This window comes from Anomaloglossus baeobatrachus, chromosome 12 (assembly GCF_048569485.1).
Source record: "Anomaloglossus baeobatrachus isolate aAnoBae1 chromosome 12, aAnoBae1.hap1, whole genome shotgun sequence".
NCBI lineage: Eukaryota > Metazoa > Chordata > Amphibia > Anura > Aromobatidae > Anomaloglossus > Anomaloglossus baeobatrachus.
Genome location: NC_134364.1, coordinates 45727424 through 45744742, shown reverse-complemented (window position 1 = coordinate 45744742; position 17319 = coordinate 45727424). Strand labels below are relative to the sequence as shown.

At 51.9% G+C, this 17319-nt stretch overlaps 1 protein-coding gene across 1 annotated transcript; it reads right to left on the bottom strand.

The window, feature by feature from the left end:
- Positions 1 to 4609: 4609 nt before the first annotated feature.
- L3HYPDH (trans-L-3-hydroxyproline dehydratase) lies at positions 4610 to 17312 on the bottom strand. Its single transcript, XM_075329468.1, has 5 exons — positions 16793 to 17312; positions 8575 to 8744; positions 8250 to 8372; positions 5386 to 5523; positions 4610 to 5287 (listed from the first exon to the last, which is right to left on the bottom strand). The coding sequence occupies exons 1-5, from the start codon at positions 17274 to 17276 to the stop codon at positions 5162 to 5164; spliced, it is 1041 nt and encodes a 346-aa protein (XP_075185583.1). The 5' UTR covers positions 17277 to 17312; the 3' UTR covers positions 4610 to 5161.
- Positions 17313 to 17319: the final 7 nt, after the last annotated feature.

The following is a 17319-nucleotide window of genomic DNA, read 5'->3' as shown; positions in this document are numbered from 1 at the left end:
AGCAGAGCCGAAGAAAACAGCACTGGATACAGGTAAATCTAAAATATCTTTATTTCACAGACACGTGTTTATGCCGGTACCTGTCGCACATTTGCAAACAGAGATGTCACACGTATGGCCATATCCACGCGTGTCGTTTGTACCTGATTAAACACGGATGTCTGAAACCGGCCTAAGAAATAGCAGGAGAGGTGTTTTTGTTTTTTTTTTTTTTACAGATATTCACAATGTGGATGAGGGGGAAAAGCGGCTACAGTCTCAGGGAGGGCAGAGAAAAAAGGCGATGGAAAAGGAGGAAAGCACATGAAAAGACAATATGGGCAAGATAGACGATGTCTTGATTTATGAGCAACTGAAGACAGCAGAACCCTGAATACACACAGAGCTCACATCCAGCCTATATTACTGCGAGAGACACACAGAGCTCACATCCAGCCTATATTACTGGGAGAGACACACAGAGCTCACATCCAGCCTATATTACTGGGAGAGACACACAGAGCTCACATCCAGCCTATATTACTGGGAGAGACACACAGAGCTCACATCCAGCCTATATTACTGGGAGAGACACACGGAGCTCACATCCAGCCTATATTACTGGAGAGACACACAGAGCTCACATCCAGCCTATATTACTGGGAGAGACACACAGAGCTCACATCCAGCCTATATTACTGGGAGAGACACACAGAGCTCACATCCAGCCTATATTACTGGAGAGACACACAGAGCTCACATCCAGCCTATATTACTGGGAGGGACAGACAGAGCTCACATCCAGCCTATATGACTGGGAGAGACATGCAGAGCTCACATCCAGCCTATATTACTGGAGAGACACACAGAGCTCACATCCAGCCTATATTACTGCGAGAGACACACAGAGCTCACATCCAGCCTATATTACTGGGAGAGACACACAGAGCTCACATCCAGCCTATATTACTGGAGAGACACACAGAGCTCACATCCAGCCTATATTACTGGAGAGACACACACAGACCTCACATCCAGCCTATATTACTGGAGAGACACACAGAGCTCACATCCAGCCTATATTACTGGAGAGACACACAGAGCTCACATCCAGCCTATATTACAGGGAGGGACACACAGACCTTACATCCGGCCTATATTACTGGGAGAGACACACAGAGCTCACATCCAGCCTATATTACTGGGAGAGACACACAGAGCTCACATCCAGCCTATATATTACTGGGAGAGACATACAGATCTCACATCCAGTCTATATTACTGGGAGAGACACACAGACCTCACATCCAGCCTATATTACTGGGAGAGACACACAGACCTCACATCCAGCCTATATTACTGGAGAGACACACAGAGCTCACATCCAGCCTATATTACTGGGAGAGACACACAGACCTCACATCCAGCCTATATATTACTGGGAGAGACACACAGACCTCACATCCAGCCTATATTACTGGGAGAGACACACAGAGCTCACATCCAGCCTATATTACTGGGAGAGACACACAGACCTCACATCCAGCCTATATTACAGGGAGGGACACACAGACCTTACATCCAGCCTATATTACTGGGAGACACACACAGATCTCACATCCAGCCTATATTACTGGGAGAGACACACAGAGCTCACATCCAGTCTATATTACTGGGAGAGACACACAGAGCTCCCATCCAGCCTATATTATTGGGAGAGACACACAGAGCTCACATCCAGCCTATATTACTGGGAGAGACACACAGAGCTCACATCCAGTCTATATTACTGGTAGAGACACACAGAGCTCACATCCAGCCTATATTACTGGGAGAGACACACAGAGCTCACATCCAGCCTATATTACTGGGAGAGACACACAGACCTCACATCCAGCCTATATTATTGGGAGAGACACACAGAGCTCACATCCAGCCTATAGTACTGGGAGAGACACACAGAGCTCACATCCAGCCTATATTACTGGAGAGACACACAGAGCTCACATCCAGCCTATATTACTGCGAGAGACACACAGACCTCACATCCAGCCTATATTACAGGGAGGGACACACAGAGCTCACATCCAGCCTATATTACTGCGAGAGACACACAGACCTCACATCCAGCCTATATTACAGGGAGGGACACACAGACCTTACATCCGGCCTATATTACTGGAGAGACACACAGAGCTCACATCCAGCCTATATTACTGGGAGAGGCACACAGACCTCACATCCAGCCTATATTACTGGAGAGACACACACAGACCTCACATCCAGCCTATATTACTGGGACACACAGAGCTCACATCCAGCCTATATTACAGGGAGGGACACTCCTACAAGAGATAAGCTGAAGTTGGTCAGGTTGTAAACTATATATAAAGGAGGCTGAAGATTAAAGCCTGAAACTGCAGCTTTATGAGCTAAAAGCAACCATTAGTTTTAAGTCTTTTTTCAATGTTACATATGTCTGTCTGTGCAGCATAGCCATGGATTTCTTCAAGCCTCATTCAGATGAAAACAGCAATAACAGAAGTGTCTGCAATAAATCGGTAGTGTGTGAAAATTATCTTAGGATTCCTTGTTGGGGGCGATGACTGAATTGGGGTTCCCTGACCTACAAAATAAAATTTTGGAAACCACCGATTTAGGGTGAGGAATATCTTTCAGTCCAGTGTCTGGTTTGGGCTCAGAAATAAAGCAGGAACTTCAGGTTGTCAGATATAACACATAGAAGAAATACATTTTATTACATAAATGGAAATCAGACGTCAGTCATACACAGTGTGCATCTGAATAGGTTTATGTGGTTCATGGCCGCGACTCTTCGGCCTCTTATGTGGCCGCGGCTTCTCCCTCCTCAAACTTAATAAGAATCCGTGACTCAATCAAGCAATTAAATTGTAGTGTAGCGCATTAATGCAGTCATGGTAGGGATCTTGGGGCTCTCGGGGTGCACTTACTTTTTCAAAAATAGGAAAAAAATGGTAGCTCAATCAGAGAATAGGGGGGTCTGTTTATGTGGATGAGGACCACCCACTGACGTGTTAGAGCACTTCAAGAGCGCAGTCACATGACACATATATGCTATAAGGATCGACCTGCGGGGGGGGGGTGACCCCCTCTATGCAGCGAGCACTGGTTCTGTTGCATGGCCGACTCTGTACAGTAACATTGTTGCAGCCATCCGTTTTGACCCACCAAGCAGCGCAACTATGGGCTATCGATGGCCCGAAGACACACATTACTGCCTATTAGGGCAAGCTCTATAAAGGGGACTAATTTAAAATGTAAAAAAAAATAAAATAAAAATTATAAAAACGTATAAAAAAAATCTCAAAAATATAAAAGATGAAAATCACATTTTTCCCACAGAACGTAAAATGCAAAAATTTGGTGTTGCCAATTGCCTAATATAATAGATTAAAAAAATATCTATGCCATAAAGGGGACTGCAGAATTGGGGAAAAATTAAAATGCCAGAATTGGCATTTTTTGATCACCCCGATGTACAAACAAATACAATAATAACTGACTAAAACATAGTTATACCCCCAAAATGGTATCACAGATTTATTTATTTTTTTTGTTAATGAAGCAATAACTAGTGATGAGTGACCACTACCATGCTCGGGTGCTCTGTACTCGTAACTAGTGATGAGCGGGCACTACCATGCTCAGGTGCTCTGTACTCGTAACTAGTGATGAGCGGGCACTACCATGCTCAGGTGCTCTGTACTCGTAACTAGTGATGATCGGGCACTACCATGCTCAGGTGCTCTGTACTCGTAACTAGTGATGAGCGGGCACTACCATGCTCGGGTGCTCTGTACTCGTAACTAGTGATGAGCGGGCACTACCATGCTCGGGTGCTCTGTACTCGTAACTAGTGATGAGCGGGCACTACCATGCTCAGGTGCTCTGTACTCGTAACTAGTGATGAGCGGGCACTACCATGCTCAGGTGCTCTGTACTCGTAACTAGTGATGAGCGGGCACTACCATGCTCTGGTGCTCTGTACTTGTAACTAGTGATGGGCGGGCACTACCATGCTCAGGTACTCTGTACTCGTAACTAGTGATGAGTGAGCACTACCATGCTCGGGTGCTCTGTACTCGTAACTAGTGATGAGCGGGCACTACCCTGCTCAGGTGCTCAGTACTCGTAACTAGTGATGAGCAGGCACTACCATGCTCAGGTGCTCTGTACTCGTAACTAGTGATGAGCGGGCACTACCATGCTCGGGTGCTCTGTACTCGTAACTAGTGATGAGCGGACACTACCATGCTCGGGTGCTCTGTACTCGTAACTAGTGATGAGCGGGCACTACCATGCTCAGGTGCTCAGTACTCGTAACTAGTGATGAGGGGGCACTACCATGCTCGGGTGCTCAGTACTCGTAACTAGTGATGAGCGGGCACTACCATGCTCGGGTGCTCTGTACTCGTAACTAGTGATGAGCGGGCACTACCATGCTCGGGTGCTCTGTACTGGTAACTAGTGATGAGCGGACACTACCATGCTCGGGTGCTCTGTACTCGTAACTAGTGATGAGCGGGCACTACCATGCTCGGGTGCTCTGTACTCGTAACTAGTGATGAGCGGGCACTACCATGCTCGGGTGCTCTGTACTCGTAACTAGTGATGAGCGGGCACTACCATGCTCAGGTGCTCTGTACTCGTAACTAGTGATGAGCGGACACTACCATGCTCGGGTGCTCTGTACTCGTAACTACCGTAGTGATGAGCGGGCACTACCATGCTCGGGTGCTCTGTACTGGTAACTAGTGATGAGCGGACACTACCATGCTCGGGTGCTCTGTACTCGTAACTAGTGATGAGTGGGCACTACCATGCTTGGTACTTGTAACCAGCAGTTGAACAGTCGGATAGGTGTGAATTGAGTACCCATGTATAATGGAAGGTAATGAGGAATTCAAGCATTTTTTCCAGAAATCTTCATTACGAGTACCGAGCACCCGAGCATGGTAGTGCGCGCTCAGCACTAAAAAGCACAAATAACTGAAAAAAAATTCTCGATGTGGCTACGTCGATAGAAAAGTAATAATAAAAAAAAAAATATTGTTTGTGGGGGGAAAAAAAAGGAAAAAAGTGCAAAAAAATTAACTAAAAAATAAGGGGTTGATTAAAAAAATAAATGTAAAGTGGCTCCTTATTTCAGCAGAAATCCGTCCTTCAGGGGGTCATCGCTCTCCAGAGTGAAGCTGGCCGCGCCGGTGTAGTGAGCCTGACCGGACACCTCCACGATCACCGCCTTGTGGTCACCGCAGACCGTCTCCTGGAGAAGAGAGAAGGAAATCAGCAGCGGGCGACGCATGGAAGTAACCGTCTGCCGCGTGCTAATGCAAGATGGCACAGAGACGCTTCTTAACGCACCTTTACGGCTTTGCCAGTGAATAGGGCATCTGTGGCCCCGCTCCTGAAGGTCCGGGTCTGCTCCAGATGGATCAGGCCTTTGTGGTATTGTAGAGCGATGCGAGCGGTGACCCCAGAACCTGTGGGACTGCGATCAACCTGGTAATGTAGAAATGAAAGGGAAAAAAAAAATTAAAAAAAATCACAATTCGCTCACTTATTCAACGAGTCGTAGTATTTAGACAATTCCTTAAAGCGCCCTAAAAGGACCAGATCTTCATAGATATTAATGGGTTAATCCCATGTTAGGTGATCAGGAGCGCAGTGCTCCTCTGTCTCCAGGCCTCTGGATTGCCGGGGAGCGGTGCGCTCCTGATGATGACAATTCATACCAGTAGCACGGGTGCATCGCTGCTCCAAACTGTACTCTTACCAATGTGGAAAATAAAGGCAACTTTGCCCCCCTGTAGCATCAGAGGATACAGCCGGCTTCACAGCTGTGTCTATACGCCAAGCCTCCTATAATAGCTATGCTACACTGTCCGCAGAAAGAGTTAACAGAACCAGCCAGTGAGCTCATTCTAAGGCCTCCTTCACACGTCCGTGAAAATCACGCACATTTTTCAAGGACGTGTCAAAAGTGCGTATTGCCCTTCGTGTGCCGTGTTTATGGCACTACGTGTGTTCTCCGTGTGCTATCCGTGATAACACGGAGAACGGGAACTTTCTGCTCACCTGTCCCTGGCGTTGCTGATCTTTGGTCCTGCCGACTCCCCGCTGCTGCTGCTTCCGGCCCGCAGTGGAGTGAATATGCAATGAACATAATGAGCGGGGATCGGAAGTGACAGCAGCGGCAGAGACAGCAGGGCTGGAGAAGGCGAGTATAGAAATTTTTTTTTTTTTCACAGACGTGTGTTTTCTCCGGTGCGTATCACACAGATCACATCCGTGCGTTCCGTGTGATACCCGTGAAAGCGGAGAAAAACAGACATGTGTACGTGTGAAGCACATGGGCACACGTATGCTCCACATGTAGACACGGTCCAAGGCAAAACTCGCACGTGAGCGCAGACCCATTGATTTTAATGGGTCTACGTGTGCCCGTGTCTGTGGCACGTGAGGAAACGGACCAAACACGTACCGGAGACACGGACGTGTGAAGGGGGCCTGATACACAGTCTATGACTCTGATCGTCCTTTTTCTGAGCTCCTCTCAGCAGATTTATGAGGCCATGAAAATTGGGCTGAACTTTGGTGAGACAAATCAGCTGAGAAGAACCAGATATACTCACAATCCGCTCGAGGACTGATTCTCATTCTGCAGCCAGCAACCGACCGTGCATTACAGAGGCTACAGAAGAAGAGCGGTGCAACCAAACAGCAAAACTACACTTCTATCGGTTGTTTCTTGGCATCGGCCAGAGAGAGGAGAGTGCAGGAGCGGGGGGCCCAGAGTGCCTGTACGGAGAGCAGACACTGCGGCCCTGATGACCACCACTGGCGATGATTCTCTCCTATACAAAGGTGTTCAGAGAAGACGCAGCAGTGTCGGTGCTGTGCAGACCCTCTCACTGTGACTGCGCGCACTATGAAGACTCTGCTCCCCCCGCACTCAGAGATGGGAGATCTATGCACATTTATCCCCCATTATTTCTACGGAGAAATAGGGTAATAGAGTTGGTGTTAATCCAGTCCAGAGGGCACATCAGTAATCTGTGGACACCGGACGGGAGCTCTGACAGCCACCTCCTGACGGCGTCCGTGGCTCTTCTTTTGATTAACCATCCTAGCCCAACGTAACGGCAGGCCGGCTAATAAAAAGAAGAGCCGCGGATGCTGTCAGTTAGCAGATGGCTCTCAGAGCTCTGACAGGAGGAGCTGCCGGGAGCGGAGGTCCGAGGTGCGTACATGAGGCGTGGAGCGGTGATTGCAGCGTGACATCATAAGTACAATACAAGCCTGCAGATCACCGATCACCACGTTCAGAGAAATCACACGCTGCTGTGCTTTAACACACTGACACAGCTCTGCTATATCACTGCAAACTGATATAGCAGAGCTGTGTACTGAATGGACACATATGAGGCTCTCCTATATGGGCACAGTTATGGGGCACTATATGGGCACAGTTATGGAGTACTATATGGGATGCATTACACTGTGCTTGCTGTCCTCAGTGACACTTTCCCTAGTTCAGTATCACTTTGCAGTCACCAACAAAATGGCTCTGCACTGTGATCCTAAACTTCCTCCTCCCTTATCTTTTGCAAACGCCCAGAAGGGGAGGGAAGGAGTGATGTCACACATGACAGCAGATTCCACCCACTTTTACTGCAGTTGTAAAGCAGACTAGTTGTACAGTAGGTTTCAGGCCAAATTTCAGTAGCTGTGTCATAGTGGATTATGGGGACCGGTCCCAGTGCAGGAATAGATCTAGTCTCATATTTATCTGAAAATTACATAAAGTGCCATTCCCTGATTTATCAGCCGGTGTACAGATCACGGCGGGGTCTGCTGACGGAGTGCAGAGATATGGCTACAAGAGGTCCTTGTGGACGTCATTATCAGATTATTCCTCTAAGACAATGGAGAGAATATAACCGGCTGGATATTACTACTGAGAATACACAAATCACTATTACATTACAGTGGATGGGATTGTAAAAAAATGAAATAAATGGCCTAAAGTGGCAAAAGTGAGCGGTGCTGGATCATTAACGGTGATGTGATGTAATACCACATATGACCAGTGGACAGAGGGGTGGCACTGTTTTAGAAGCCATGTTTCACTTGATGGTGGCCAATACTGGTTTCTGACATATTAGGCCTGGGGACGTGGAGCTGCTACTTGTGAATGTACGGCAATAGCCGACAATGGCCCCTACCTGGGAATCTGCAAACACACAGATATTGGCAGTGGGCTCCTCACTGTACGCATCCTTCCCATCAGTTAGTATGGTGCCATATAAGAACGCCAGGTCCTCGCTGTCAGGATGGCCGATTTTAACCTGCAAAACAAGTGTAATGCCAGGTAATGACGTGGCTGGTAAGAGACATAACTGGTCATACTGGTAGGAAATGTAAAGGTTACTGGTAATATTAATTGGAAAGTGAAGCATTAGTCGGATTAGTTTGTTCCCAGCACAATAACGACCGGTCAGGTCCAGCAGACAGGAGGCAGCCGCTCCAGTAGGAGGATGTTTACGCTACCTGCGCCTTTACAGCTTCCGATACCGCGGCTGCAGCATCTACAAGGTCTCTCGTCCTCGAAGAACAAACATCCAATCCGAAGCGCTCTGCACTAACGAAGGCATAAAAGGCGCCACCGTATGCAATGTCCACTATGACCTGGCCATAGCCCGGCACGTCAACCGTGACATCTGGATACAGAAAACACCAAGAGACCACAGTCAGGTCAGATTCAGAAAACCGAACACAAAGCGCTACCATAAGGCTAACCGCGGGTGTCCTGAGATAAAACCTATATGTGTTCCGGTGAGGAGACCAATGGCCGCTACAGACATCATGGTCTGCGCTCCGATCGTTTCTTAGACGTCTGAATTTGTTCTTATAGGTCACAAGTATCATGATTCCCATCTCAGTAGTTACCAAGGGCTGTGTGCTATGGAAATCCTTAGTCCGGTAAAAGGTGCATGTTGTCCCCTGACTTCCCCGGTTGAACTACAAATGCCTTTTATAAAATCTCCCGCCCTGTTTGGAAATCATTGGGTCCGCTTCGATGCGTGTCCTTGGTTGCGACTTCTATCCCTCCTTTCGGCACTGAACGTTGTCCTCCTTTGATGATGGACGTGGATGTCTCCATCAGTGACTTCCACGTAGCCAGGCAAAATATTGAGAACTTGATGGTCCGCGAAAGGGCACCTATTTTCAGCTCTTCCCGCAATAGGGCAGAGTGAAGTGTGCCTGCGCAAGCCGGCAAGGTCTCTGCGCGGGCATTAGATTTTGCCCGGCTACGTGGACGGTGCCACAGGCATCATCCTTGTCAATCATCAAAGGAGGACAGTGATCAGCGCTAAAAGGAGGGCGAGGAGACGACAAAGAGGACTCCCATCGGACTGGACCCAAGGATTCACATACAGGATGGGAGATATAAAGATATTTGTAGGGTCTATGGGGGAGTCAGGGGACAACATGCACCTTTATACAATGCAGCGAAGGCGTGCACTAAGAAGCTAGTTTTGGCTTAGAACTCAAAAATCTGGTGACCGGTTCCCTTTAAGATCCATAGTATTATTTCACACTCTCCTGTGGAGTCCACGAGGTTATGGTCTCATCAACCAGGTGGAGTAAGATGACGAGATTATGGAAGTTCTACTTCAAAGTTTTGTATCTTTCCTGGTACAAAATACAAGTTGCACCAAGGACATGTAGGTCTCTACATGGAGCATCTATAGGATTTTAAAGAGGGAGATGGAGGAATATGTATCTCATTGCTTCTTGAAGAATGAAGAACAGAGCAAGTTCCAGGAGCCCATCAGCCGGCAGGACGCTCGGATGAAGGTCTCTAGATCACAAAGTCATGCAGGATTTAGGATTACATTCTTCTTTATTTGAAAAATGTAAAATACATCCAAATGACTCATGCAGTCAGGCACGCTAGAAGGTCAACAGGGGGATCATTTTCATGTGGTGTCCTCTGGCCCCCAAATCCTCTCCCAGGCGTCTGCAACAGCCACAGGTGACAGAGCACAAGGTTGGCCACTTCTTTCGGTCATCCTGTATTGCTCCATTTCTGCACCAAACCACGTAAATACTTTATGGTGGAATGGGGACGTCCTACACAACAGTGGTGTGTATCTGTGAATGATCCTGTGCACATCGGCCTCCGTTGTCACAATGGGCCACGTTGGTCAGACAACGCTGCCACCTGTCAGGAAGCAGATGATGGCCGCAGTCACGTCTCACACAGCTCTTCAGTTCTGATGAATGAGGCCGGACGAGCATTATCCTGTGCAGGTTAATGTTCCTGGCCGACCACATATAACGACCGGGCAGTGCAGCAGCAGTTCAGGGTGCGATTAAGAACTACCGTATTTTTCGCTTTATAAGACGCACTTTTCCTCCCCAAATTTTGGGAGGAAAATGGGGGGTGCGTCTTATCAAGCGGTAGCGGGGGGGGGGGTAATCCTGTCTGAGGCGATCGGGCGGCCGGGTGCCTGTGGCTGCATGCAAGCGGCCGGGTACCTGTACTTGCGTGCAGCGGCAGCCGGGTACCCGTGGCTGTGTGCGGGCGGCAGCGGGTGCTGTGTGGGGTCGGCAGCCGGGTACCTGTGCTTGCATGCGGTGGCAGACGGGTACCCATGGCTGTGTGCGGGCGGCAGCCGGGTGCTGTGTGCAAGAGGCAGTCGGGTGCCCGTGCGGGCGGCAGCCGGCTGCCGCCCTCACACAGGTACCCGGCTGCCGCCCTCACACAGTCACTCAGCTGTCGCCCGCACACAGCCATGGGTACCCGGCTGCCACCGCACGCAAGCACAGGTACCCGGCGGCTTGTACGCAGGGTGGGCGGGCAGCCTGCTGGCTGCCACTCTGTGCATGCGAGGCGGGCGGCTGTGCAGCTTACCAGTTGTCCGCGGTCCCACTTTCAAATGATGGCGCCGGTGGAGCTCTTGGATGAGAGCTCCATCTGCGCATGCGTCGCTCCGGGCGCCATTACTTGAATCGGGACCGCGGACACACTCCACCACTGAGCCGTCGCCGCCGCTCCCACCACTGAGCCGTCGCCGCCGCTGCCACCACTGAACCGGGACCGCGGACACACTCCACCACTGAGCAGTCCCTGCCGCTGCCACCACTGAGCAGTTGTCGCCACTCCCACCACTGAGCCGTCGCCGCCGCTGCCACCACTGAACCGGGACCGCGGACACACTCCACCACTGAGCAGTCCCTGCCACCACTGAGCAGTCGCCGCCGCCGCTGCCACCACTGAACCGGGACCGCGGACACACTCCACCACTGAGCAGTCCCTGCCACCACTGAGCAGTCGCCGCCGCCGCTGCCACCACTGAACCGGGACCGCGGACACACTCCACCACTGAGCAGTCCCTGCCACCACTGAGCAGTCGCCGCCGCCACCACTGAACCGGGACTGCGGACACTCACTGCACCGGCCTGCTGAACGGCTCACCCGCCACGGCTGCTGCCGCCACCACGGACCCCACGGATCCTGCCACCGCGGACGCCACCGCGCCTGCAACCATGGACGCCACGGCACCTGCAACCACGGACCCCGCTGCCACTGACCTGCCGCGCCTGCCAGCACAACCTGTGCCTGCTGTGACCCCGCTTCACCACCACTGCTGCCCCCCTCCGGTAAGAGAACACTGGAGTATAAGACGGACCCCATTTTTCTTTTTTTTATGTCTAATTTTGGGGTGCGTCTTATATTCCGGTGCGTCTTATAAAGCGAAAAATACGGTATATGGCACTGTGCGCACTAGACGTTTTTGCTGCGTTTTTTTTGCGGCGGTTTTTACCATGTATTTGTGGAGAAACCGCTGTGACATTACTTCCCCAGCAATGTCTATGGGTTTTCAGAAATGCTGTTCGCACACAGCGTTTTTTTGTAGCTGCGTTTTTGTGGTGACCACAAAAACGCAGCATGTCAATTATTTCTGCATTTTTCACTGTGTTTTTCACTCATTGAATGCAGTGCACAAAAACGCAGCCAAAAACGCGGTAAAAACCCACAAAAAACGCACCCGCGGTAACAACGCGGGTGCGTTTTTTGTGCGTTTTGCGTACAAAAATGCACAAAAAAATGCAGTGTGAAAAAAAACGCAGAGTGCACACATAGCCTATGGCAGTGTGACCTCCTCTCCTGCAGAAAAGGGGGAGACCTCACCAAAGCACGAGCAAATCCTCAGATTATCAGCCGCCTGCCGTCCATTGTATCACAGGCAGTCATAGGGCACAGGGGGGCACTATATATGGAGGTCACACATTACCTGGGCACATGGTGGCATTATATGTGGGGGGGGTCACACATTACCTGGGCACATGGTGGCATTATATGTGGGGGGGGTCACACATTACCTGGGCACAGGGGGGCGCTATATGTGGAGGTCACACATTACCTGGGCACAGGGTGGCGCTGTATGTGGAGGTCACACATTACCTGGGCACAGAGTGGCGCTATATTTGGGAGTCACACATTACCTGGGCACAGGGGGGCACTATATGTGGAGGTCACACATTACCTGGGCACAGGGTGGCGCTATATGTGGAGGTCACACATTACCTGGGCACAGGGTGGCGCTATATGTGGGGGGTCACACGTTACCTGGGCAGAGGGTGGCGCTGTATTTGGGGGTCACACATTACCTGGGCACAGGGTGGCGCTATATGTGGAGGTCACACATTACCTGGGCACAGGGGGGCGCTATATGTGGAGGTCACACATTACTTGGGCACAGGGTGGCACTATATGTGGAGGTCACACATTACCTGGGCACAGGGGGGCACTATATGTGGAGGTCACACATTACCTGGGCACAGGGGGGCGCTATATGTGGAGGTCACACATTACCTGGGCACAGGGGGGCGCTATATGTGGAGGTCACACATCACCTGGGCACAGGGGGGCGCTATATGTGGAGGTCACACATTACCTGGGCACAGGGTGGCGCTATATGTGGAGGTCACACATTACCTGGGCACAGGGGGGCGCTATATGTGGAGGTCACACATTACCTGGGCACAGGGGGGCGCTATATGTGGAGGTCACACATTACCTGGGCACAGGGGGGCGCTATATGTGGAGGTCACATTTCCTGGGCACAGGGGGGCGCTATATGTGGAGGTCACACATTACCTGGGCACAGGGGGGCACTATGTGGGGGTCACACATTACCTGGGCACAGGGTGGTGCTATATGTGGAGGTCACACATTACCTGGGCACAGGGTGGCGCTATATGTGGAGGTCACACATTATTACCTGGGCACAGAGTGGCGCTATATTTGGGAGTCACACATTACCTGGGCAGAGGGTGGCGCTATATTTGGGGGTCACACATTACCTGGGCACAGGGTGGCGCTATATTTGGGGGTCACACATTACCTGGGCACAGGGTGGCGCTATATGTGGGGGTCACACATTACCTGGGCACAGGGTGGTGCTATATGTGGAGGTCACACATTACCTAGGCACAGGGGGGCGCTATATGTGGGGGTCACACATTACCTGGGCACAGGGTGGTGCTATATGTGGGGGTCACACATTACCTGGGCACAGGGTGGCGCTATATGTGGGGGTCACACATTACCTGGGCACAGGGTGGCGCTATATTTGGGGGTCACATTACCTGGGCACAGGGTGGCGCTATATTTGGGGGTCACATTACCTGGGCACAGGGTGGCACTATATGTGGGGGTCACACTACCTAGGCACAGGGGGGTGCTATATGTGGGGGTCACACATTACCTGGGCACAGGGTGGCACTATATGTGGGGGTCACACATTACCTGGGCACAGGGTGGCGCTATATTTGGGGGTCACACATTACCTGGGCACAGGGTGGCACTATATTTGGGGGTCACACATTACCTGGGCACAGGGTGGCGCTATATTTGGGGGTCACATTACCTGGGCACAGGGTGGCACTATATGTGGGGGTCACACTACCTAGGCACAGGGGGGTGCTATATGTGGGGGTCACACATTACCTGTGCACAGGGTGGCACTATATGTGGGGGTCACACATTACCTGGGCACAGGGTGGCGCTATATTTGGGGGTCACACATTACCTGGGCACAGGGTGGCGCTATATTTGGGGGTCACACATTACCTGGGCACAGGGTGGCACTATATGTGAGGGTCACACATTACCTGGGCACAGGGTGGTGCTATATGTGGAGGTCACACATTACCTAGGCACAGGGGGGCGCTATATTTTTGGGTCACACATTACCTGGGCACAGGGTGGCGCTGTATTTGGGGGTCACACATTACCTGGGCACAGGGTGGCGCTGTATTTGGGGGTCACACATTATTACCTGTGCACAGGGTGGCGCTGTATTTGGGGGTCGCACATTATTACCTGGGCACAGGGTGGCGCTGTATTTGGGGGTCACACATTATTACCTGGGCACAGGGTGGCACTATATGTGGGGGTCACACATTACCTGGGCACAGGGTGGCGCTATATTTGGGGGTCACACATTACCTGGGCACAGGGTGGCACTATATGTGAGGGTCACACATTACCTGGGCACAGGGTGGTGCTATATGTGGAGGTCACACATTACCTAGGCACAGGGGGGCGCTACATGTGGGGGTCACACATTACCTGGGCACAGGGTGGCGCTGTATTTGGGGGTCACACATTACCTGGGCACAGGGTGGTGCTATATGTGGGGGTCACACATTACCTGGGCACAGGGTGGCGCTATATGTGGGGGTCACACATTACCTGGGCACAGGGTGGCGCTATATTTGGGGGTCACATTACCTGGGCACAGGGTGGCACTATATGTGGGGGTCACACTACCTAGGCACAGGGGGGTGCTATATGTGGGGGTCACACATTACCTGTGCACAGGGTGGCGCTATATTTGGGGGTCACACATTACCTGGGCACAGGGTGGCACTATATGTGAGGGTCACACATTACCTGGGCACAGGGTGGTGCTATATGTGGAGGTCACACATTACCTAGGCACAGGGGGGCGCTATATTTTTGGGTCACACATTACCTGGGCACAGGGTGGCGCTGTATTTGGGGGTCACACATTACCTGGGCACAGGGTGGCGCTGTATTTGGGGGTCACACATTACCTGGGCACAGGGTGGCGCTGTATTTGGGGGTCGCACATTATTACCTGGGCACAGGGTGGCGCTGTATTTGGGGGTCACACATTACCTGGGCACAGGGTGGCACTATATGTGGGGGTCACACATTACCTGGGTACAGGGTGGTGCTATATGTGGGGGTCACACATTACCTGGGCACAGGGTGGTGCTATATGTGGAGGTCACACATTACCTAGGCACAGGGGGGCGCTATATTTTTGGGTCACACATTACCTGGGCACAGGGTGGCGCTGTATTTGGGGGTCACACATTACCTGGGCACAGGGTGGCGCTGTATTTGGGGGTCACACATTATTACCTGTGCACAGGGTGGCGCTGTATTTGGGGGTCACACATTACCTGGGCACAGGGTGGCACTATATGTGGGGGTCACACATTACCTGGGTACAGGGTGGCAATATATTTGGGGGTCACACATTACCTGGGTACAGGGTGGCAATATATTTGGGGGTCACACATTACCTGGGCACAGGGGGGCGCTACATGTGGGGGTCGCACATTATTACCTGTGCACAGGGTGGCGCTATATTTGGGGGGGTGTCACACATTACCTGGGTACAGGGGGGCACTATATTTGGGGGTCACATTACCTGGGCACAGGGTGGCACTATATGTGGGGGTCACACTACCTAGGCACAGGGGGGTGCTATATGTGGGGGTCACACATTACCTGTGCACAGGGTGGCGCTATATTTGGGGGTCACACATTACCTGGGCACAGGGTGGCACTATATGTGAGGGTCACACATTACCTGGGCACAGGGTGGTGCTATATGTGGAGGTCACACATTACCTAGGCACAGGGGGGCGCTATATTTTTGGGTCACACATTACCTGGGCACAGGGTGGCGCTGTATTTGGGGGTCACACATTACCTGGGCACAGGGTGGCGCTGTATTTGGGGGTCACACATTACCTGGGCACAGGGTGGCGCTGTATTTGGGGGTCGCACATTATTACCTGGGCACAGGGTGGCGCTGTATTTGGGGGTCACACATTACCTGGGCACAGGGTGGCACTATATGTGGGGGTCACACATTACCTGGGTACAGGGTGGTGCTATATGTGGGGGTCACACATTACCTGGGCACAGGGTGGTGCTATATGTGGAGGTCACACATTACCTAGGCACAGGGGGGCGCTATATTTTTGGGTCACACATTACCTGGGCACAGGGTGGCGCTGTATTTGGGGGTCACACATTACCTGGGCACAGGGTGGCGCTGTATTTGGGGGTCACACATTATTACCTGTGCACAGGGTGGCGCTGTATTTGGGGGTCACACATTACCTGGGCACAGGGTGGCACTATATGTGGGGGTCACACATTACCTGGGTACAGGGTGGCAATATATTTGGGGGTCACACATTACCTGGGTACAGGGTGGCAATATATTTGGGGGTCACACATTACCTGGGCACAGGGGGGCGCTACATGTGGGGGTCGCACATTATTACCTGTGCACAGGGTGGCGCTATATTTGGGGGGGTGTCACACATTACCTGGGTACAGGGGGGCACTATATGTGTGGGGGGGGTTGGTCACACATTACCTGGCCACTAGTTGGCGCTGTATTTGGGGGTCGCACATTATTACCTGTGCACAGGGTGAAGGCCGGCACACTGTGGAATCGCACCCGTCCGCTGCGGCCGGCGCTGTAGGACACATATGCCGGCACCAGGCCGCAGGGGCAGTGGATGGTGACCGGGGTCTCCGGACTCTGCGGATCCACCAGCCCGTAGTCTAGAGCGAAGCGGCCCAGGGCGATGACTGCGTGCCCGCACATGGTGCTGTACCCGGCGTTGTGCATGAACAGCGCCCCCAGCTGCGCCTGCGGCTCCTCGCTGGGCACCAGCAGCGCCCCGTACATGTCCCGGTGCCCGCGGGGCTCCAGCAGCAGCGCCCTGCGCACCCAGTCCATGTTCTCCCGCACCCAGCGCCTCTTCTCCAGCAGCGTGCTCCCGCTGGGCACCGGCGCCCCGCTCAGCACTATCCGCACGGGCTCGCCGCCGGTGTGCATGTCCACCACCGACAGCACCGGGCCGTCATTGGGAGGCAAGCGAAACTTCAGAGCCGACATGACCGGAGAGGTGGAGTGTGGGCAAATTACACTACAGCTGCCC

Bases quoted from the DNA above. Each gene is read 5' to 3' on its own strand.
- L3HYPDH (XM_075329468.1), bottom strand. From the start codon at position 17,276: ATGTCGGCTCTGAAGTTTCGCTTGCCTCCCAATGACGGCCCGGTGCTG. The intron at 8,745-16,792 runs GTAATAATGTGC...TTCTGTATCCAG, and splicing joins GGCCTTCACCCTGTGCACAG to ATGTCACGGTTGACGTGCCG. The intron at 5,288-5,385 runs GTGCGTTAAGAA...TCTCTTCTCCAG, and splicing joins TCACTGGCAAAGCCGTAAAG to GAGACGGTCTGCGGTGACCA.